This window comes from Triticum urartu, chromosome 5A (genome assembly GCF_056163025.1).
Source record: "Triticum urartu cultivar PI428250 chromosome 5A, HENAU_Tu73, whole genome shotgun sequence".
NCBI lineage: Eukaryota > Viridiplantae > Streptophyta > Magnoliopsida > Poales > Poaceae > Triticum > Triticum urartu.
The window spans coordinates 504,613,357-504,636,305 of NC_141877.1; the positions used below are offsets into that span (position 1 = coordinate 504,613,357).

The following is a 22,949-nucleotide window of genomic DNA, read 5'->3' on the forward strand; positions in this document are numbered from 1 at the left end:
ATTTTTCTAAGTGTAGAAGATTGACATGAACAAGTTCAAACCAATCTGGGGCCTAATGTTGGGGATATTACTACTGGAGGTAAACCGGCCTTCTGTAGCGGGGTTAACTCCTTGAAGATTAGAAGCCCATGAAGATGCAAGGATGATGGCGCTTCACGAAGGCCCAAGGCCCAAAGGCGGGTTAAAGCCTGTAAATGTAACCGATCTAGTCATGTAACTTGTATTATAAGATAGGAAGGACAGAGACCAAACCGGATACGTTTATGATCCGGCTTCGGGACTCTATAGCCCGGCGGGCGTCAACCTATGTATATAAAGAGACGACCCGGCTGCGGTTTAGGGACAGACAACAACTCGAGAGCCAGACAAAGCGGATTCGCTCCCTGGCCTTCGAAACCCTAGCAATACTAATCACAACTAGATGTAGGCTTTTACCTTCCTTGAAGGGGCCGAACTAGTATAAAATCCCCGTGTCCCCTTGTCCGGTTTAACCCCTTTGACCTAACCCGTAGCAATGACTCCACGACTAAGTCCTTTCACAAGGACATCTGCCGTGACAAACCCACGACAGCCATCATATTATTAAGATGTCAAATTTTGGTTAATGTTTGCCAAATATGATTGAGACAACCCGGGCACATAAATTGAAAGGTGAAGAACCCCCCCCCCCCCCCAATATGTATCAACTAGTTAACGGTTCACATTTTTTATTGTATTCGGTTTGCAGTTTGTATCAATCCAAAGAGACCCAAAGAGAAAACAGTGGAGTACATTACACAAGTTGAGACACATGTGCGATTTGTCACTATTGGTTTGAAGGCATAACACACTGTAAGTTTAGTGTTATGTGTCTCGACATGAAGGATTATTTCCTAAAATGGTTGAAAACATACATCTTTAAAGATGTATCAAATTGGCTTATACATGATCAAAAGAACTATGGGATATAACTAGGTAACCAAGTAACTAAACCCACGGGTACAAGCGTTTACGCACAAATTCAGAAAGAAGAGGCGCATGTTCTACTACCATGTCTCTAGCTCTATATGTTTGAGCCTCTGGTGTCATCAAGAAGTGCCCCATACGTCGTTGTTTCTGGGTAGGCGTATGCGTGCATGAGCTTGGTGATGATCTTTAGTGATAGTGGCACCTCCGGTGTGTGCGTAGTAAGGTAATCAAAAATGTCCACTCAGATTCAAGTTGGCATAAATGGTCACATTTTTTTGGATTTATTTCATGCTTTCCGACGTTGCCTTGGTCTCAAAGACGCTCATATGGATAAACTGTGTGTGCATGTTTTTTTTTTTGGCATGTTCACAAGAGCGAGTATGCGCACGTATGTCTTTGTACCATGTTTTTTTAAGGCCATTCACGCTGTGACGCACGGTGTGATGAGCATAAGAACGGCGCTGCACATGTTCGCCGCCGTCGACAGTCGCACCGCCACGCGCTCCGGCCGCGGCGTTGCCAGTCACCAGGCGCTTTCTTCTCTTCTCGGAAAACCGCACCGTGAAAGAAGACGCACGTTGACCGCACCGCGCAGGGTCAACGGTGGCGCGCTTGCTACTACTACTAGTCGACTCGTCTCGTCGCGCGCCTCCCTTGCTTGCGCTCCAGGCCACGCGAACGCCAGCCCTGACGTAACGCGGATCAGAGAACCCCATGCCCACACCACCACAACGTGCGGTCGGGGCCTCTCCCTCGCATAAAAACTCCTCCAGAACCAGCCCGGTTTCTCCCCCATCCCCCGCCCCCAAAAAAACAATCGCGGCAGAGCCTACTCGTGTGACTACTCCTACCAATCTGCCCAGCAGAGCCGGCGCGGGGGGAACACGCTCGCTCGCTCGCGCCGCGTTGCATGCGCCGGGCAGCCGCCGCCGCCACCACCAGGATCAGGATCGGGATGGCGGCGGAGGAGGTCAGGCAGGCGTCCGCGGCCGCCACGGCGGCCGAGGCCGCGTCCGCGTCGGTGCCGGCCCCCGCGGGCTCCCGGTGGGCGCGGGTCTGGCCCTCCGCGCTGCGCTGGATCCCCACCTCCACGGAACGCATCATCGCCGCAGAGAAGCGACTCCTCTCCATCCTCAAGTTAGTATCTATTCCCCCTACCCCTATCCCTCCCTCTCCCGGAGCACGATTAGTTGTTTTGGTCGACGATTACTAGTGGTAGGCGGACGATTAGTTGTTCCCGCGTCTTCGGTGTACTATCTATCGAGTCGTAAGAGTTGATTGACTTCCCCATGTATCGCAATTTTGGGGGTTGCTCTACTTGTAGGGCTGTAATTCGCTAATCGCGGGTGTGAATACTACAGCTGTCTGTTTGTGCTAAAACCATCTCGCTCGATTACTGGTTCTGGAGCCAATTGTGATGTGGAACTTACTATAGTACCTTAAATCTGAGACCATATCAGAGCAGCGTGTCACTTTGGGATCACTAAAGCCTGGATTTATTATTTAATTTGAACTGTTCGATTGTTGTGCATAACACTCAGTTTCGTTTAAGCATGGAGTTGAGGGCTGTTCTGTCTGCCGGTTAGTGTCTGTTTGGTCTCATGAAGCTCATACATCAGTAATACCATATATTGTACTGTTTGATAATGTTAGTACTTTGGAAGCATCCTTGACCATAAGTTAGTTGGACTTTGTCCATTTGGTCTTTCTATATACCGTGTTAAAAAATATAATCATGAACTGCATGGTGAAAGGAAGAGAGAACTGTGTTTGTTGTCGATCTAGTCGTTCATTCCAAATCCAATGCATGATAGCTTGGTCAATATATTACTCTGTTTCGATTTGTGTAACAAGGGCATTTAAAGAACATTTTCCGTTGTCTTAAGTCCTTAACTCCTCGAGGGATTATGATATGTGTTCATTCCAACATATAGCATTGTATTATAGTACTGACATGGGATATCCCCAGTTTTACGCTTACTTGGCTTTTAGTAGATATTCCAGGTCTTCCTTTATTTTATTGTAGAAGATTTAAAATTTTCATTGTTCTGATACATGACGTAACCTTTTATCTTTGCAGAACTGGGTATGTCCAAGAACAAGTTAACATTGGCTCTGCTCCACCTGGGTCAAAAGTAAAATGGTTTAGATCATCAAGTGATGAGCCAAGGTTCATCAATACAGTGACATTTGATAGCAAGGAGAATGCTCCCACCCTTGTCATGGTCCATGGTTATGGTGCGTCACAGGGGTTCTTCTTTAGAAACTTTGATGCCCTTGCAAGCCGTTTCCGGGTGATTGCCATTGACCAGCTTGGGTAAGCTCTAAGAAAATCAAGACTACTGTGACTTATATTCCTTAAGTGTGGCGATTGAAGTAATTATATTTCCATTCCTTTGTTCAATGTTTCTTAATTGTTACAATTGTCCTTGACGCATGTAGAAAAGGGATATTGGTCTGAACAGTTTTGTGCATTGCAATATTTGTACACAATATGTCTGCATACCCACAAAATACTAGGATATGATTCATGGCTTGTTCACATGCCACAAATCTAATTTTGATTGTTTACAATTATCGGTGTTAATGTTACTCGTTCTTGTAATTGACGTAAAGAAAGAAAAATATTAGTGTAGATTCATTGATCGTAGAGTTCAAGATATATGTTAGAAATTGAATGTTATCATACTGTGAGTTAAGAGGAGTCACGCACGTCCTTTTACCTCTAGGTAAGGAAAATTAGTCTGACGATACACAAATGTTTGCCTGCTGTTAGGATATGTGTCATGCATGATAATTTTTTTTATACTGTTCTTGTAATTACTCCACATTCTTTGATGTTGCATACTGTTGAATTTTTCCTACCCTTTTGCAGTTGGGGTGGATCAAGCAGACCTGACTTTGACTGTAGAAGTACTGAAGGTTAGATACAGATACTTTATTTGTTGCATGACTTTGTAAGGTACTGTTGATATTTTATTATGCTACTGGTTCCCCTCAACTGCCACTATCATGTCTGTTATTGACCATGCCTTGGCCTCAAATTTTATGGTGAAACATCCCCCTTTTTTCCGATTTTTGACAATCCTGCGAGCAATTGCTACTATCAGAAACCCATGTAGATTTGTTCCATCATATTGCTTTGTGATGTAGTTTCTGGTATATGCTTTTTTGAAACAATGAGTAACAGGCTTCCTTCCGTTTTTTATTTTGGTCAACTTTGTAAACAGAAACCGAGGCTTGGTTCATAGATTCTTTTGAGGAATGGCGCAAAGCAAAAAACCTCAGTAATTTTATATTGCTTGGTCATTCTTTCGGAGGATATGTTGCGGCAAAGTATGCCTTACAGGTATATTTATAATAAATTTAGCAAGTGAAGCTACTCGACTGTTGCCTATGATTATTATACTAAAATGTATGCTTTGTTTCAGCATCCTGAACATGTTCAGCACTTGATTTTGGTTGGTTCTGCTGGCTTTTCGTCAGAAACAGATCATAGTTCTGAGTGGTTAACCAAGTTCCGTGCAACGTGGAAAGGCATGCTAGTAAACCATCTTTGGGAGTCCAATTTCACTCCTCAGAGAATTGTGAGGTAAGGCTAGGGCTTCTTCTATTTGTATTTTCATTTTTTACCTAAAAATGCAAATGAAGACAAGATGGAAATCTAAGCCTCTCCGCTTCATTGTTAGCAATCATCCACGTCTAGTTAAGTTTGCAAAGTGCACGTACCTTATAAAACAGAGCAATCCATCACTCCCATTTTAACTGATGGAATTATTATGTGGCCAGCTGTGACAGCCATATCAGACCAAACCTGCCAGCATGATTTTGTTGGGAAAACAGCAAAAGCAAAGTGAACGGAAGCTCCACTACTATTTTTCTATCAAATAGAAAAGTACCAATTGTTCTCCAAAGTACTAACACAAATTAACAAAAATCGCAATCAAATTCCTTTTGCTGACTTAGAAGTCATTGAAGCCATCATATATACTCTGAACTGGCAGTCACAGCTGGGGTTATAACAACCACGTCATGCTTCAGTCAGTTAAAATGGATGGAAGGACCGGATTGCTCCTTCTATTGAAGTAGATGAGTACTATGTTCAAAATGAAGTGCAGATAGCTGCAACAATGCAAAAGCAATCGAATTTCTGCTGTGTTTTTTTATAAATACGATTGAGTCTTTTTTCCTTTCTAAGCTACCTCTTTGGTACCTTCTGTACTGACGTTCATTTATTTTACTTAAACAGAGGATTAGGTCCTTGGGGCCCAGATTTAGTTCGGAGATATACCACTGCTAGGTTTGGCTCACATTCAACAGGTGAATTACTAACAGAAAACGAGTCCTCCTTGCTGACAGGTAAACATTCATTGTTACATTAAATCCAGTAAGTTCATTTTCTTGGATGATTCTTGTGACTGAACCTTATTGTTGCTTTCTTGTATATGAAGATTACATTTACCACACTTTAGCTGCCAAAGCTAGTGGAGAGCTGTGCTTAAAACATATTTTTTCCTTGGGGGCATTTGCAAGGAAACCACTTCTGCACAGGTTAGCTCCTCTTCCTATGTAGTTAGTTTCTGGGAACTGTTTCCCTGGTGATCTTAATAGCAGGTACAATAGATATGCTTCTTAGTAATGATTAAGAATTTAACATAAGATTCCCTTCCATTATACTCCCTCCGTCCCAAAATTCTTGTCTTAGATTTATCTAAATACGGATGTGTCAAGTCACGTTTTAGTATTAGGTACATCCGTATCTAGTCAAATCTAAGACAAGAATTTTGGGACGGAGGGAGTATTATCTAAAACTGTTTTTAAAAAGCAAAAAGGAGTGTGTGGACCCAACTAGTTGAGCAAAATTCACTTTCATTGATTGTGGCTTTCAAATCTTTAGCGGACATGATATGGTTTGTTCTCATGTTCTTCCCTGACATACTTGTTAATTTCTTCTCCCTTTATAGCATTAGTCAAGTACACCCTCTGTAAACTAATATAAGACGGTTTATATTACTCAACTAGTATGTCTTATATTACTTTACAGAGGTACTGTAGTAGATAACTATGGCTGCCAATAACCTCTTATTGTTTACCATGCATAGATTCAAATTCCAGCATGGTCTATGTAGTGAAAAGTTGAACATCTTACTCTGCAATCCTGTCATGTATTCTGACATTAGTTCCGTAATGTCATCGATCCTGGATGCACTCCTTTACCAGATTATAATTTCAAAAGCTTAAAATATTCCTCACATGCTTCATGCTTGATAAGAATTTAGTACCAAGCTGATGCAATTGAACCACGCATTAGTTTTTACTCCCATGGCATCACATTGCCCAGTCTTGTTTGGGAGAAAATTCCTTATTTAACACTATTTTAAATTTCGTTTCCTTATTTGACACTGAAAAACTTTTTCTTCCCTATTTAACAACGAGTTTAAATTTTATGCCTTTTATGACACTTTTGTCCATTTTGAGTCAAAATGATACCTGAAAAGACCCTTTTACCCCCATGTGGCATATGTGTGTGGAGGACAGTAGCACACATGCAACATCAGTGTGAGGCAGTAGCGCACACAGCAGCACATAAACACGCAGCAACACACACACGCGCGCGCACACACACAGCAGCACACACGCACGCAACACACTCACGGGCAGCAGCACACACGAGCGTAGCGCGCGCGCACACACGCGGCAGCGGCGGCAGCAGCAGCACACACACAGCAGCACAGACGCACACAACACACAACACAGGCGGAGGACGCGGTGCAAAAGCTTTTATACCGGTACACACATGCATCTAGTCGTATAGATGGCTGGGATTGAAAAGAAAAAACAGAGTCTGGTCATAGGGGCCTAGTTTCAACCCAAAAAATTTGAACTCATGCACTAGCAAACACACATGCACGTAACAGGACACACACGTACGTACACTTGCACTAGCAAACACACACACAGCAGCACACGCACACGCGCGCGCGCACACACACAGAGCAGTAGCACACGGGTACACGTACACGCACGCGTGCAACATCACACAAACATACCACATGAGGGCAAAAGAGTCTTTTCAGGTGTCATTTAGGTTTGAAATGGACAAAAGTGCTATAAAAGGCATAAAATTTAAATTCTTTGTTAGATAGGGAAGAAATTATTTGTCGATGTCAAATAGGGCATAAATTTTAGACACGGTGTTAAATAAAGAATTCTCCCCTTGTTTGGACAGAAATTGCTCGTCGTGAAACTACTTTAGTTGATAAAATCTGTTGGGGGCAAGAGATCATCCTAATCTACACTACGTTTTAATCGTCCACATTCTCTTAAAGAGAGTATTAGCTTATAACTAACTAAATAACTATACTACCAATGTTCGTCCATATATTTAATATACTCCCTCCGTCCCAAAATAAGTGACTCAACTTTGTACTAAAGTTACTACAAAGTTGAGTCACTTATTTTGGGACGGAGGGAGTACATGATAAGGTAAATGATCTTGTAGATGCAGTAATTTATTGACCAAAAATACCAGATATAATGAATCATGCATCATAAATATATTTATATTTTTCTAACTGGCCTATTAACTTGCAACAGTGCATCCGACTGGAAAGTGCCAACTACTTTCATATATGGTCATGACGATTGGATGAATTACCAAGGGGCGCAGCAAGCACGCAAGGACATGAAAGTTCCTTGCGAAATCATCAGAGTCCCACAGGTCAGTTTTCCTTTCTGGCAGTATGTGTACAGCTAAAAGATACTTCTACTGTATTGACAACGTATACCTTAACTGCTATGCAGGGAGGACATTTTGTGTTTATAGATAACCCTGTGGGTTTCCACTCGGCGATCTTCTACGCGTGCCGGAAATTTTTATCTGGAGATGCAGAGGAGGGTCTCTCTCTTCCTGATGGCTTGATATCTGCATGAGGCGTCATCTCGTGTGATCTCATACCGAATAGCGGTATGGGCATAAAGCAAAGCTATACGACTATAGAAATGTTCAATGACTGCTGGCGTCGCCAATTTGTTTTTGTATGTATGAATTCTGTGAATATGTCATTCATATGTGCTTGCGTACCAACAACACTAGTGAGACAATTATGTTTTTGTTGCGGGTCTAGATATAATTATGTCATAAGATCTCCCTAGTCAGTTTTTAGGTCAAGTTACTGTGAGTGATGCTCTATATTCTTTCAGGGTCAACTTTATGTTTGCTTGCTACGAAACATCTTCACAGTATATTAACTGTGGTTGCACATTTCATGTCGAAAAAAACTGCGGTTGCACACTTCATGTCGAAAAAAAAACTCTGGTTGCACATTTGCTGCACCCATTGCTGTGCCGTAGCCAGTAACCTCTGATATATAGTCCCTCATTTCCGGTTTATAGGGCTCAATTTAAAATTCTCACCAATCAAGATTGATGGTGAGTGATGAAATACTTTTTGTAATTTGCAAAAGCACCCAATTAATGCTTTTGTTTTTCTTAAAAATTTATGTTTATTAATGTATTAATTGCAATGCGTACATGCATTGGTTAATTTTTTCTTAATACTTGCATGCAATGATTTAATGCATCTTGGAATATGAACTTGTGATATGGAACAATCAAATTGAGTTTTATAAAATGGAAAAACTAAGATTTTGAGATAAGCCCTATAAACCGAAAAGGAGGGAGTATATGTTTGGTGTATCTTACGACACTAATCCTACCAGACTATTAGTCTACAATTACCATCATTGGTCATAGCAAAAACATTTCTGTCACTGCATTTAGTTACTGTTAGGATTAATTAAGGATAATCTCCCCTAAGGGTATATATTGTACTAAGCTTAACGGCTTGCTGATTACGATACTGAGAGTTTTTTTTGCGGCGGCGGTGCCAAAGGGATTTATGTCTTACTCCCTCCTTTTCAGTTTATAGGGTTTAATTTAAAAATCTTTTCAACCAAGGTAGATGATGAATGATGAAATTAATTCAGCAGTTTGCAAAAATACTTAATTAGTACTCTCATTTTTTGAAAAATTTGTGTATACCAATGCATTGATTGCACCACATACATGCATGAGCACTTAATGACCAAGAATTTCTACATGCATTGGTGAGTTTTTTCTTCATCTTTGCATGCAGTGATTTAATACACTTTGAAATCTGAACATATGATCGTAAATACTCTCTCCGTCTAGATGAGTAAGTCATATTAGAAGGTGCATCACGACCTAGGTGCAAACAGATTGGTGGAAAAGAAGAATACGTCTATCTTCTAAACACAATATTTAATCACAACAGTTAAGAGGGCCTTATTAGCTACCCATGCAGGCCCTCGTAATTCATATCATGAAAAGCGCTTTGATTTCTTGCCTAATAACCGCATGGACGTGCTGCATGCATTGATCCTTGCCTGAGCAAAAAAATCGGAGGAAAGGGGTTTTCACGGGAGGCAGCGAGGCAAAGGTGGAAGCGCTCGCCGCCGAATGAGACAGGGCGGGCATCGAGATGGAGAATTAATGTACGGCGCCTAAACATTTTGGGACTATCTAATTTTCGCAAGGTGGCTTATTCACCTAGACGGAGGAAGTAGTAGAACTGAGACTTGTAAAACGGAAAAACAAACTTTTTGAAATGAGCCCTACAAACCGAAAAGGAGGGAGTAACTGTCAACGTTAAGTTGCTAAGAAACAAAAGGCGGACGTGGTGTCTCTGAGCTTGAATTCAATTGAGCTCGGTGAACAATAAAATCCAAAATAATAATAATAACAAAATCATACAAATTCTGAATTTATTTTGAGACAAACATTGACAAATGTATTGAGTCATGGAATGACATTTGTGGACGTCATGGGAAAAATATCAATGCTCCAAAAATGTTATTTTCGAAAGCATTTCGAAGTGCTGATTTTATTTTCTTTGCCATGACTTCTAGGAAACTTTACAGGCACCTAAAACACTCACCAAAGTTGGCCACAAAAAAATCAATTTTCAATTTGTTCTTCTAATATTTTTTTGATTTTACTATTCATCACGAGCTCAAATGAGCTGGCGAGCAGAAGATGACTTTCGAGAAAAACTCACTACTACATTTCAGCACCAGCGAGCGAGCGTGCCGCTCTTTCGCGCCATCGCCTGCCCCATTTGATGAGCCTAATAAACCCACAGGCGGGCCGCGCCGCGGCACGCGCGGCAGAGCATGGAGCCCCCTCCGCCTTGGCCGGCCTGGCCGCCGCCACCTCCAGGATCGCCTCCCACGGCCGCGCCGGAGACGCCGCCGCGGCGCGCGCCGTGTTCGACGCGATGCCCCGCCGCGACGCCGTCGCGTGGAACGCCATGCTCACCGCCTACGCCCGCGCCGGCCAGCCGCGCGCGGCCCTCGCGCTCTTCGCCGGCATGGGCACGCCGGACGCCTTCTCCCTCACCGCAGCGCTCTCCGCGGCGGCGGCCCTCCGCTCGCCCGGCGCCGGCGCGCAGCTCCACGCCCGACTCCTCCGCATCGGCCTGCGCGCGCCGCTCCCCGTCGGCAACGCGCTCGTCGCCATGTATGCCAGGTGCGCCCGCGCGGACGACGCCGCGCGCGCCTTCCGGGAGATGCGCGGCCGCAACGCGCTGTCCTGGTGCTCGCTCCTCCACGCCTACGTCGCCTCGGGCCGTATGGCGCTCGCGCGCGAGCTGTTCGACGAAATGCCCGCTGGAAGCATCAGCAGTGTTGCCTGGAACACGCTGCTCACGGGGTATTCCCGCAGTGGCAATGCCGAGCAGTGTCTGCTTCTGTTCAACGAGATGCGGGTGTCGGGACTGTCTTGCGACGATGCAACGCTCTGCATTCTAATCGACGCTTGCACGGAGCTGCGCTACCCATCCACCGGCGTTGCAGTCCACAAGATCGTTGTGCAGAGTGGCTGGAATGCGGTCCCTGAGGTCAATAACTCACTTATTTCCTTCTACAGTAAGTTCAGCTTGCTAGATCATGCCGTCAAGATCTTCGAGTCTATGGAGAGTAGAACCGTTGTGTCCTGGAATTCACTGATCGATGCATACACCAGGCTTGGCCACATTGAACAAGCTGCTGCTCTGTTTCAAAGTGCTCCTGAGACCAATGACATCTCCTGGACTTCGATGATTGGTGGTTTTGCGAGGAATGGCTACGTAGATGAGGCCCTTGCACTATTTGTCAAGATGTTGGCACACGAGCATATCCGTCCCGATGATTTCACTTTTGGAGCTGTGCTTCATGCTTGCGCTACCGCTGCTTCTCTGGCCAATGGAAGGATGATCCATGCCTGTGCATTCCAAAGTGGTTTTGCTTCATACTTGTATGTGGCCAACAGCTTGATGGACATGTATGCCAAGTGTGGCGATGTCGAGGGTGCAGGCAATGTGTTCCATGCCGTTCTTCAAAAGGACTCTGTCTCGTGGAACACCATGCTGTTTGGGTTCGCGATAAATGGATGGGCAAAGGAAGCATTTGCGCTGTATGAAAGGATGCTGTCCCACGATGTTTGCCCCGATGAAGTCACGTTCACAGGCTTGCTCACAGCCTGCAGCCATTCTGGCCTCCTGGAGCAAGGGAGAACCTTTTTTGAGTCGATGGTGTCTGTCCATGGACTGAAGCCAACCCCAGAGCATTTAGCTTGCATTCTCGACATGTATGCTAGATCTGGGAACATCGCAAAAGCCATTGAGATGCTGGAACAATACTCTGACACGGTTCATACGCATAGCAGCGATATGCACGAGTCTCTGCTTAGTGCCTACTCATCAGTTCACCTGGACACAAGAATCGGAAGGAAGGTGGGGAGCAGCATGGTGTCGACGGAGCCTGTGAGAGACACCGGCTATGTGGTCCTGTCCAACTTGTTGTGCGCCACTGGGCAGTGGAAGGAGGCGGAGGGGGTGAGGAGAGCCATGGCAGAGCATGGTGTCAAGAAGTCTCCTGGCTGTAGCTGGATCCATGTGAAGGGTGCTGCTAAGGTGTTTGCATCAGGTGGGCAGGAACTTGATCCATCACATAGAATATGCGATATCATTCAGTTGTTGGATGAAGAAATGAGAAATACTGTGTGTTGCGGTGCATAATTATTATCATTTGGTTTTGCGCGGCACCTTTGGTGTGTGGAATTCATCAGAGAATCACATATTGGTTAGCCATGCTCAAATACTACATGAAGGAATTGCCGTAGTAAGATGATCGGCAGCAGGAAATCGAAGATGATTAGAACAGCAGAGAAAAGAAGAACGCCGAGAACACACTGAAACGCAGGTTGCAGTTCAGAGTGGCTGAAACACACGGCGTTTACGCTGAAAAGATTGAAGAACGCGTGGTTTCCAGTTTAAAAGACTAAGGATATATTTTCTGTCCTTATGGGTCATCCAATGTGTATAGGACAACCGTAGTGTCAAAATGTGAGCTAGTCAGCAGCCAAAAAGGAGATATCTTCTCAGTGCTCAAAAGACATCCATTGCAAGTCTGTGATAAATCTCTATACCAAACTTCAGTATCTGTGCAGAATTCACAGGTGTGTTGCTGGAAACCGATTCTCCTGGGCTGGGCAAAAAGAAACGTTTGGTGCTTCCTTCGTCGCTGACACAAGAGTTGCAAACGTAGAAGGATACTGATTTGTCGGCCCCTATATGTATTATGGTATTGTAGATTTGAGTCTATTTGTCATTGTTTGGCTACAGCTTTGATAGGGCAGTTTTGGAGCGATATAGGACACGCGCCTGCGATGCGGGCTTGCTCTTTTTTGGGTAGTAGTGCTATGTGGGCAGTTTTATAATAGGTTGCTGATTTTTGGCTTGTCGGTGTGCCCGATTTTTTTTGTAGAAACTAGGATTAAACCCATCCGGCCTGGACTAGCAGTCGGATTCATGCCCTAAAAGGTGTAATTATTCATGGCCGGCGAAGCACTAAAGATGACGAATTATTCTTTCAGTGGAAGGCGACATTACCGTCGATAGTGCACTCTCTTATAAAGATAATTTATCTTTTCAGCGATGTTCTTGTCAATAGTGAGCCACCTGTGGTGACAACCTTTTTTACTGAGGGCTGTGGTGACTTTGTCAATTTTAAGACCCAATATTCTGGGTGCCCATAAGTTGACCAACTAGAGTTGATAAGAAGCCATTGGTATGCCAAAAGTTGGCAACCATCCAAAGTAAGACCAAAGTTTTGGTCATGACAAAAATTGATAAGGTGCATATTGGCAACAAACCAAACCAAAGATACACATACACTTCTTTCTTCTAGAATATAGTATTTATATTGTTACCCCAAACTTTCGTTTGGTTCAATTCTCTCTCCCCGAACTCTAAAAGCAGTTTGTAACACTTTAGGCTTCTTGTTGACTTGTGGTGGAACTAGCCTATTGGGTTTAAAGCCTAGACTTAGTATGAATGCTTTTGTTCTTTTGATTCTATTTTAGACTTTCTATCGATGTTCGTTTATTGAGAGAAGACGTCCATGTCAAGACACCTATAATAACTTCATCAATTTTGAAATGTGCCATTTCGTCTCTTATAGAGATGCTAATAGAGTTAAGGTATACTAGCCGTGTGCGCGTGTACGGAAGCGTTTGTGTGTGTATTAAGCAGTATGTTTCTAAAAAAGACTTTAATATGAAGAGTGCCATACATGCTTTCAAGTAAACGATGCGCCTTCAGGATTGCCACGCTATCACCGCTTTGAGATTTGCAGGCGGGATTAAACAAAGGAGAGTCTCCCTAAAAAAAATTCACTCTCGTCCATGTAAAAAAAGGTAAAGTCTATTTTAAACCTTGAAGTAGTATGCGTTGTCGGAATTAAATCCTAAACTCTAAATCTCTAAAATCGGCACCCTGAATTGGCTAATCCCGTTTAATTTCAACCCTACATACGTTTGCCGCACCGGGAACAGAAAGACCCCGACCGGGATCATTCACTTCTCTCACTTACTATGTGGGCCTACATGTCATATTCATTTCTTCCTCCTTTTATCAAAGATGAAAAGCCAAACTGAATTAAAACTCAAGTAGCAATAGGAACGGATACTACTAGTAAGACACATAGGCATGGATCTTCGTAACGCAACGAACAGACTAATACGAGTTTCTTGCTTAGCATCTGTGCCTCGACGAATATTGCAAGGCACCCAGCTTGCTTAGCATCCATGTTGTTTTGTCCTCCGCCATCTCCCGTCTCCCACACGCTCGTAGCCGCCGCGTCCGTGAGACCGCTGAGTGCCGGCTCCGTCGTCTACGTCCACTCCAGGGCGAGCGCTAGGAGCATGCTGCTAGTGGCGCTGCTGGTGGCCACGCCCGAACGTGCTTGAGCTCCCAGTGGCCGGCGCGGATGACGGGTATGAAGGTATCAGACGTGCTTGACCTCACAGAAAACGGACATGCTAGACGTCCTGCTCACATTGTATGGACATTGTAGTGAGCTACTCGGTTCAAAGAACGCAGCGCGACGCCATAGTGCCACGCAGCTACCGAGACCCCGGCAAGATGATGGCCACGGTGACCCACTTGTCCCGGGATGATCCGGCGCCGACGTGGCCGTCGGGAGCGTGATATCGAGCCCTCGGAAACCCCCTTGTCTCTAACCCACTGCTCCAATTCTGCACAAGGATCTCCTGATACCCACCACCATTCTGTCGAACAGGTGGTGTGCATGCACTCCCCTGCAGCTCACCTCGCCTCTGAGCTCGCTTCGACCGAGCTGACCATGAATTCATGTTAGAAACCGGCCAACTACCCTATTTGCGTGCCTGTGCCTCCATCTGGGATACGTATTGCGCCAGGCAGTGGACATGACGCGGCGGGTTGTGGTGACTCCGCTGGACTTGTATAGCAGTGGGCGTGGATGCTGGACAGTGGCACGACGAGGGGCACGTATGTGTATGCTAGCTGATTGAGCTTACCACACATACGCCAGCCGTCGAGTTTGCCGAACGACTGCCACAGTTGGAGAGAGAGCGAGGGATCGTTGGAGAGGATGAATCTGACATGTGGGCCCATATAGTCAGTGACAGCAGAGTACGATCCCGGCCGGGATTGTTATTTTTCTAGCCTGCCAAATTAGTCTACATGGATCTAGGGTCGGGGTTGACCGGGATCAGTGAGTTTAGGGTATCGATTTCAGGGATCAAGAGTTCACGCCTTCTTTGGATTGGAGGATTTTTCACAGGATTCTCACGGGATATCAGTCCTTAGGATTGTTTCTTATAAAACGGCTTTGGATCATAGGATTGGGTCATTAAAATTCCTTAGGATTGGGTCGCCAAAATACTGATTCCATAGAAATTTACACATGAGGTCCGAGCTCTGGAAAAAATCCATAGAATTGGCTATGTCATGGCAATCAAATCTTTCATTTTTCCTATTCCTTTGTTTATGCGATCCAGAGAAGCCGTCAGGGTTTGATTTCAACTATCACTATGAATTCCAGGTTTAAAATAGACATCACTCTGTAAAGAAAACCACTCCTTCCACCGGTTGACTGGTTTTGACTGAGCGTTACATGCCACGTCATCGGGGTTACCTCACCAGGACAAGTCCCGTCTCCCGAGCCCGAGCCAATCCGTCCCGTGAGAGGAGCGCCGCCGCTGCCCCCCGCCGCCGGCTGGCCCTCCCCGCCGCCCACTTCCCCGCCTCCATACCCCGCCCTCACCCGCAGTCCCGCTTCTCTCGTCCCCTCGTGGCCGCACCACCCCATCGCCACGGTCCCGCCACCCCGCCCCACCCACCCACCCAATCCTAAACCCTAGACTTCTCCCCCTCAAACCCTAGGAAAGGACCAGGTCTCGCCGGAGCCGCCCCGCCGGGGCGCGGCGGAAGCGGAGCCCCGGATCCCCTCTGCGGAGGAGAAGAGGTCCAGGAGGCCCCGCGGGGCAGCAAGGGAGCGGGCAAGATGAGGATCATGATCAAGGGCGGGGTGTGGAAGAACACCGAGGACGAGATCCTCAAGGCCGCCGTGATGAAGTACGGCAAGAACCAGTGGGCGCGCATCTCCTCGCTGCTCGTCCGCAAGTCCGCCAAGCAGTGCAAGGCCCGCTGGTACGAGTGGCTCGACCCCTCCATCAAGAAGGTAATGCCCCCCACCCACCCCTCCGTTGCTTGCGGCGCCACGTGCTCTGTAAATTTTGCCATGGCTAGTGTTCTGTTAGCGAGCGAACTGCAATTAGATGCTGATATGAAAGGATTATAGAGGATCTGTAATTGTGATGCGGAATGAGTAGAAATTAGAGGATCCGTGGTTATCATGTGGTGTTTTGAAAATGCTACACCGTGTACAGTTTCGAGGAATCGCTATTTGGTTTGTACTATCTAGTGTGCGTTTTTCGTTGTGAATTGCTCTACATGTTTTTGAAATGCTCATATTTAACAACCTACATATTGGTTTTGAGGTTATGTTATTCTCTCTTCATGCTATACCATGGTAAAAGAGATCCTATGCACTGATTGTGACCCGTACGTTATTGAATGACCAACTTCCACCAGCGGAGCTGACTAATTGTCTGTGCAATGGAATGTTCTTGTTAGAAAGGGTAATATAATGAACACATTATGTCATCTTTGTGTTGCCGCCGTATACTTATTTTTTGGCTATGACTATTACAGCTTGCATGATGTTATGCTGTTAACACCTTTGTCGAGAACTCTAAATTGGATGCTTAATGCTTCATTAGCATTGTCATGTAATTCTAAAACTTACGCGTCTAATAAAAACCAAGTAAACTTAACTGAACTGTACTTTCGGTTTGTGTGATTCACATTCTAATTGAATTGACTTGTCCAAAATAACCGTCAATCTTTACCTGTCATATGATGCTTAATGATTCTTTTAATTGGCTATATCTGTTACTCCCTCTGTTCCTAAATATAAGTCTTTTTAGAGATTCCAATATGAACCATTTTGCTCCGTATGTAGTCTATATTGGAATCTCTAAAAAGACTTATATTTAGGAACGGAGGGAGTATATTGTGACATAGATCCGCTCCATTTTCAGTTTTCAGCTGTCTTTGTAATATAGAGGTTCTGTCATTTATATCACTTAACTAACCTGTATCCATTGACTCCAGACTGAGTGGACAAGGGAAGAGGATGAGAAGCTGCTCCATCTTGCTAAGCTGATGCCTACTCAATGGAGGACTATTGCACCTATTGTGGGTCGAACACCATCCCAGTGTCTCGAGCGTTATGAAAAATTGCTTGATGCTGCCTGTGCAAAGGATGAGAATTATGAGCCTAATGATGACCCAAGAAAGTTGCGACCTGGGGAGATTGATCCAAACCCCGAGTCAAAACCTGCACGTCCAGATCCTGTTGACATGGACGAAGATGAAAAGGAAATGCTTTCTGAGGCAAGGGCTCGCTTAGCTAACACCAGGGGTAAAAAGGCAAAACGGAAGGCAAGAGAGAAACAGCTTGAAGAGGCGAGGCGGCTTGCATCACTGCAAAAAAGGAGAGAACTGAAGGCAGCTGGTATTGACAACCGGCACAAAAAAAGAAAGAGAAAGGGAATTGACTATAATGCCGAGATCCCTTTTGAAAAGAGACCCCCTCCAGGCTTTTATGATACAGTGGGTGAGGACAGGCCACTTGAGCATGTGCAGTTTCCAACTACGATTGAGGAGCTTGAAGGGAGGAGAAGAGTGGATGTAGAGGCTCAATTGAGAAAGCAAGACATTGCCAAGAACAAGATTCTGCAGAGGCAGGATGCTCCTGCCGCAATAATGCAAGCAAATAAACTCAATGACCCAGAAGCTGTCACGAGAAGGTCCAAACTAATGCTTCCACCACCCCAAATTTCTGATCATGAATTGGAGGAGATTGCAAAGATGGGCAATGCTGGTGATCCTGCTCTAGCCGAGGAGCTTGGTGAAGGAAGTACTGCCACCAGGACACTGCTTGCAAATTATTCCCAGACTCCAAGGCTTGGTATGACACCATTGCGAACGCCGCAACGAACGCCAGGTGGGAAAGGTGATGCTATTATGATGGAGGCAGAGAATCTTGCACGTTTAAGGGAATCACAAACACCTCTTTTAGGAGGTGATAACCCAGAGCTTCACCCATCAGATTTCTCAGGCGTTACACCACGTAAGAAAGAGATACAGACTCCGAATCCCATGGCAACGCCTCTGGCTAGCCCTGGCCCTGGTGTTACCCCAAGGATTGGTTTGACACCGTCCAGAGATGGAAATTCCTTTGGGTTAACTCCAAAAGGAACCCCTTTCAGGGATGAGCTTCACATAAATGAAGAGGTGGAAATGCAGGACAGCGCTCAGCTTGAGCTTCGTAGGCAAGCAGAGTTAAGAAGAGGTCTGCGGTCTGGTTTTGCTTCTATTCCACAGCCTAAGAATGAGTACCAGATAGTTATGCCACCTATCACAGAGGAGAAGGAAGAAGCTGAAGAGAGAATTGAAGAGGATATGTCAGACAGGTTAGCACGAGAAAGGGCTGAGGAACAAGCAAGGCAGGAGGCATTGCTCAGAAAGAGGTCCAAAGTGTTGCAGAGGAGTTTGCCTAGGCCACCTGCTGCTTCAGTGGAGATTCTCCGGCAATCTCTTATTAAAGGTGGTGAAAGCAGAAGTACCTTTGTGCCTCCTACATCACTTGAACAAGCTGACGAGCTAATAAATGAGGAACTCCTTAGGCTCCTTGAGCATGATAATGCTAAATATCCTCTTGATGAACAAACTCAAAGAGAGAAAAAGAAAGGGAGCAAGCGTCAGACAAATGGGTCAGCTTTCGTCCCTGAAATCGAAGGTTTTGATGAGCATGAGCTAAAAGAGGTATACTTCCTTTCTGCCCCTCTTTTATTATTGGTATTTGACGTTGAACTGTATATCCAATTTACTTGATAACATATATTTTGAATTTGATATAGTATTACCTATGTTTTTAAGGCGTCTGTAAGGTATATATGTAAGAGAGCAGCAGGTCTAAACCATTCCTCTAGCAGCCTTTGTGATCTTACTTCTGATAGCCAATTATTTTTATAGCTAATCCATTGGCATTAAATGCTATCCTGGAGATGGCAAGGGAAGGAAAACATGTTTATTTTGTATAGTGGAAGCTGTATACAGCACATCACTAACAAGATAACTGTTTGGCTGTAGGATTCATAGAAGAATTATGCTAGGTTTTATGCACTTACCCTGTTTTTAGGATACTTGTTTTTCTGGAAAATGAATGAATGCTCAAAAATCCAAGTGGGCACTAATCACGTTAAGCATGCATCACTTAGATGTGACACTGTCATGGATAGACAATGAGTGCACAAGATTGCTTGAAAAACAAGGATTGAAAGCTGAAACGAATTTGAAAACCGTGGTTGAAAGTCTGAAATATCAAGATAAGAATATATGCATTCTACAGTTTAAAAATTGTCCGTCCGGAGTGTAAAGGATGCTATCATCTACAAGTAATGTGTTAGTTAGAATTGTTATGTTATGCACATGGGCACACCCCATGCAGAGAACTGTGCAGTATTTCTTCACAATAGTATTGACAAAGTTTGAGATGTGTATTCTTTCTGCATAAGAACTCAAATGCACGTATATTGGATTACTGAAATACTTCCTCAATGTAGTAATCACTTATAGCCATCTATTCCTTTTTGTTTAGCCTGACTAAGTGGGTTGTTGTCTAGCATATCATCCGTGAATGCAGGTTTTTGCTTTTTAGTAGAAGACTGTGTGTTATATGACTTATGAGTGGGTGGTTTTCTGTACCCGTATACAGAGTTGGTTTCGTGCCGAATCTTTATTTACATTTTTTTATGGTTCTTTGTGTCAGTCCTGTTTGCCTCCTTTAGTTTAATTGTAATGATGGAGAAAGTTTTTAAAATCACTTATTTATTTGTTGACAGGCAAGTTCTATGGTTGAGGAGGAGATTCAGTATCTTCGTGTGGCCATGGGCCATGAAAATGAATCTTTTGAGGATTTTGTAAAGTCACATGATGCATGCCAAGAGGACCTTATGTTTTTCCCTGCTAACAACAGCTATGGCCTTGCTAGTGTTGCTGGAAATGCTGATAAAATTTCTGCTTTGCAACATGAGTTTGAAATGGTGAAGAAGAGAATGGACGATGAGGCAAAGAAAGCCTCTCGGCTTGAGCAGAAGATCAAACTGCTGACACAAGGATACCAGGTTAGTTGGGGATGATGCTTCATCTTTGTGGTATGCCTATATTAATTTTAACTTTTCTCCAGACAACATTTTATACAGTCTGGCTATGCTAAACGTTTCTCTTTAGTTTGTATGAGGACACCTCCCTAACATCTCTGCCCCATTGATGTTTGCTGTCATTTAAAAATGCACCATGTGGAAGCCAACCCATAATTTGAAAGATTATCCGGTTGCCCCAAACCAAACTTGCATAATTTGCAAAGAAATGCAACAGTTTAGTGATCTTCTTATTTTGCTTTTCATTTGATACCTACTGGACTAGTTCTACTGAAACAATATTGTATGATATTGTTTCTAGCTTTTCCATGTCGATTTGCAGTGCTGATGGTTTGCTTCACTTGTTATTTGATTTGTTAGGCACGAGCTGCAAAATTGGGGTCACAGATCCAGGACACCTTCAAGCAGATGAACACTGCAGCCACAGAACTTGAATGCTTCCAAGAGTTGCAGAAACAAGAACAGATGGCTGGTGCCTATCGTGTGAGAAATTTGTCTGAAGAAGTGAATAAACAGAAAGCACTAGAACAGACTCTCCAGAGCCGCTATGGTGATCTGTTGTCTGGTTACCAGAGCATCCATGAACAACTTGAGGAGCACAAGAGGCTACTTAAGCTACAGGAGGAGGCAATAGAGGCAGAAAAGCGTGCTAAGGAGGAGGCAATAGAGGCAGAAAACCGTGCTAAGGAGGCGGCATTAGAGGCAGAAAACCGTGCTAAGGAGGAGGCAATAGAGGCAGAAAACCGTGCTAAGGAGGCATTAGAGGCAGAAACCCGTGCTAAGGAGGAGGAAGCTGCAGCTCGAAATCGTGCTGCTGAGGAAGAAAATGAGAGGAAGAATCATGACATTGAAGAGGAATCAGGAAAGATGACTACAATTACCGATGAAGAAGCTGCAGGAAGCAAAGGGGATCAGATGGATATGGACAATGCTGATGTAGCTGGAGAACTTGTAGGTCCAATTCCTCCATTGCCTGACACTCAAGTGGATAACGATGGGGCTTCAATTGAACAGAGTACTTCTAATGCTCAGAGTGGTGACACCGTTACTGTGAATGAGGGAGCCATTGACAAGGTCGATTCATCCAAATTAGATGGTCAGGACAATACCAGTTGTAGCATGGATATTGATGCTGGTAGCCAGGAAGAGGGAAAAAATGTTCTCGCGGCTGCTGCTACAAGTGTAGATGTAGGGAACACACCTGTATCTTCAGATCAAGCTGTCTCGAATGAAGGGAGTGATGCGGTTCACGCACCTGTATCTTCAGATCAAGCTGTCTCGAATGAAGGGAGTGACGCGGTTCACGCACCTGTATCTTCGGATCAAGCTGCGCCAAATGAAGAGAGCGGCGCGGTTCCTGAATAAAACATCTTCTGCATGCCTCATATGCAGCGGATGTCACTAGCATGATGCCAAAGGTGACTACTGAACACTAGCTCGCGTGCCATGTTTGTTTTGTTAATTTTCGTTTTGACTCTCTGCTGGTCTGAACATTTGTGGAAGTAAAACCTGATATTTACAGTTTTCTATTGAAAATATGAACTTGAGGAAACAGGTCATCCCACTAACGCTGCTTTTGACCTTTTTTTTATGGGCCGCGCTTTGGGTCTGGGTTTCGAAGAAGCACCCATGTTTGACCTGATCATGTGGGGCAAAATATCACCGTCTTTTGTGGCTGTGGCTGCAGCTGGTGTTTGTGTGATGTGGGATTATAACTGCTGCTGTTGCACTGCTGGTGCTGTTCATGTTGCTAGTGCTACTTGCGTATGATTTTCAAGATGTGGCGCTTTAGCTTTGCTCATGTTGGTCATGTCTGTTAGCCTCACTGGTTTGAGGAGGTTTTAAGAATAAAAAACTGCTCCTTGTGTGTGATTCAGATGAGCAAAATATATCATTGCTTGTTCAAAGATGCGATCCAGAAAACAACACAAATCTTACTCATTTGTATCATAGCTGCCTTTCTTTGGGCCGTATGTACTTAGAGCATCTCTAGCCGTTGGAGCCCCCAAGAATACCACCAAAGCAAAAAAGTTTGTGTCTTGGGGGCCAAAATGCTTCATCCGGCGAAATAGGGGTGCATGGGGAGGCATCTTTTCAGCCATACCTCACCCCAACCAAAAGTTTGTGAGGGAAATGATTAAGTGAGCCAAAAAAAGGACATGTGAGGTGATACGATTCGCTGAAACTTCCACCGGCGCCCCCAAGAGCCCCCCAACGCGCTGGGTTTCGCTTGGGTTTGCCGCCGCTATTTCGACGCCCTGGGGGCGTGACTGGGCCGTTTTTCGGCAAAAAGCCTAGTCCGAGCCTAAAAAGTTGTCTTGGGGGGCGTCCTTTGAGGCGGGGGAAGATGCACTTAAAGTAGGCACTCCATCTGTGTCTTTTTCAAGATTGATTCCAATATGGATTACATATGAAGCAAAATGAGTGAATGTATGCTATAAAATACTCCCTCCGTTCCAAATTACTCGTCGTAGAAATGAATGTATTTAGAACTAAAATGCTAAAATGCATCTAGATACATCCATACCTGCGTCGGAACGAAGGGAGTACATCTATATACATCGGCATATAGTATGGAAATCTTTAAAAAGACTTGTATTTAGAAGAGGGAGTAAGTTATACATCCGCATATAATCTGGAAATCTTTAAAAAAGACTTGTATTTAGAAGAGGGAGTAAGTTAGAAGGGTAACTGAAACGACTTTAGGTTTTGTTGATTTATTATGTGACGATTTTATTGAAAAAGATTATGCTTGTGGTATCTTCACTAAAATATCCAATTAACGATGGTGTTAGATAAACTTCTCTCTAGTCCGTGCCACCCTTACC

General features: G+C 44.5%; 3 protein-coding genes across 5 annotated transcripts; all 3 read left to right on the forward strand.

Moving 5' to 3' along the window:
* The first annotated feature begins 1,700 nt into the window (after positions 1 to 1,700).
* On the forward strand, positions 1,701 to 8,210 carry LOC125510086 (alpha/beta-Hydrolases superfamily protein). The gene is made up of 9 exons (XM_048675180.2): positions 1,701 to 2,085; positions 3,029 to 3,265; positions 3,824 to 3,870; positions 4,179 to 4,297; positions 4,380 to 4,540; positions 5,198 to 5,307; positions 5,400 to 5,499; positions 7,546 to 7,669; positions 7,753 to 8,210. The coding sequence occupies exons 1-9, from the start codon at positions 1,859 to 1,861 to the stop codon at positions 7,879 to 7,881; spliced, it is 1,254 nt and encodes a 417-aa protein (XP_048531137.1). The 5' UTR covers positions 1,701 to 1,858; the 3' UTR covers positions 7,882 to 8,210.
* Positions 8,211 to 9,963: 1,753 nt separating this feature from the next.
* LOC125510087 (pentatricopeptide repeat-containing protein At2g36980, mitochondrial-like) lies at positions 9,964 to 12,940 on the forward strand. Its single transcript, XM_048675181.2, has one exon. The coding sequence runs from the start codon at positions 10,091 to 10,093 to the stop codon at positions 12,023 to 12,025; it is 1,935 nt and encodes a 644-aa protein (XP_048531138.1). The 5' UTR covers positions 9,964 to 10,090; the 3' UTR covers positions 12,026 to 12,940.
* Positions 12,941 to 15,528: 2,588 nt separating this feature from the next.
* Positions 15,529 to 22,028, forward strand: LOC125510088 (cell division cycle 5-like protein). 3 transcript variants are annotated; one of them, XR_007284475.2, is made up of 5 exons: positions 15,529 to 16,013; positions 17,009 to 18,724; positions 19,804 to 20,085; positions 20,482 to 21,539; positions 21,743 to 22,028. XR_007284475.2 is itself a non-coding variant. In XM_048675182.2 (4 exons), exons 1-4 carry the CDS (start codon positions 15,837 to 15,839, stop codon positions 21,484 to 21,486), a joined length of 3,180 nt encoding a protein of 1,059 aa, XP_048531139.1. In that variant the 5' UTR covers positions 15,529 to 15,836; the 3' UTR covers positions 21,487 to 21,673. The 3 variants fall into 3 exon arrangements, 1 of the variants encoding a protein (XP_048531139.1); XR_007284476.2 differs by having other exon boundaries at positions 21,746 to 22,028; XM_048675182.2 differs by lacking the exon at positions 21,743 to 22,028 and having other exon boundaries at positions 20,482 to 21,673.
* Positions 22,029 to 22,949: the final 921 nt, after the last annotated feature.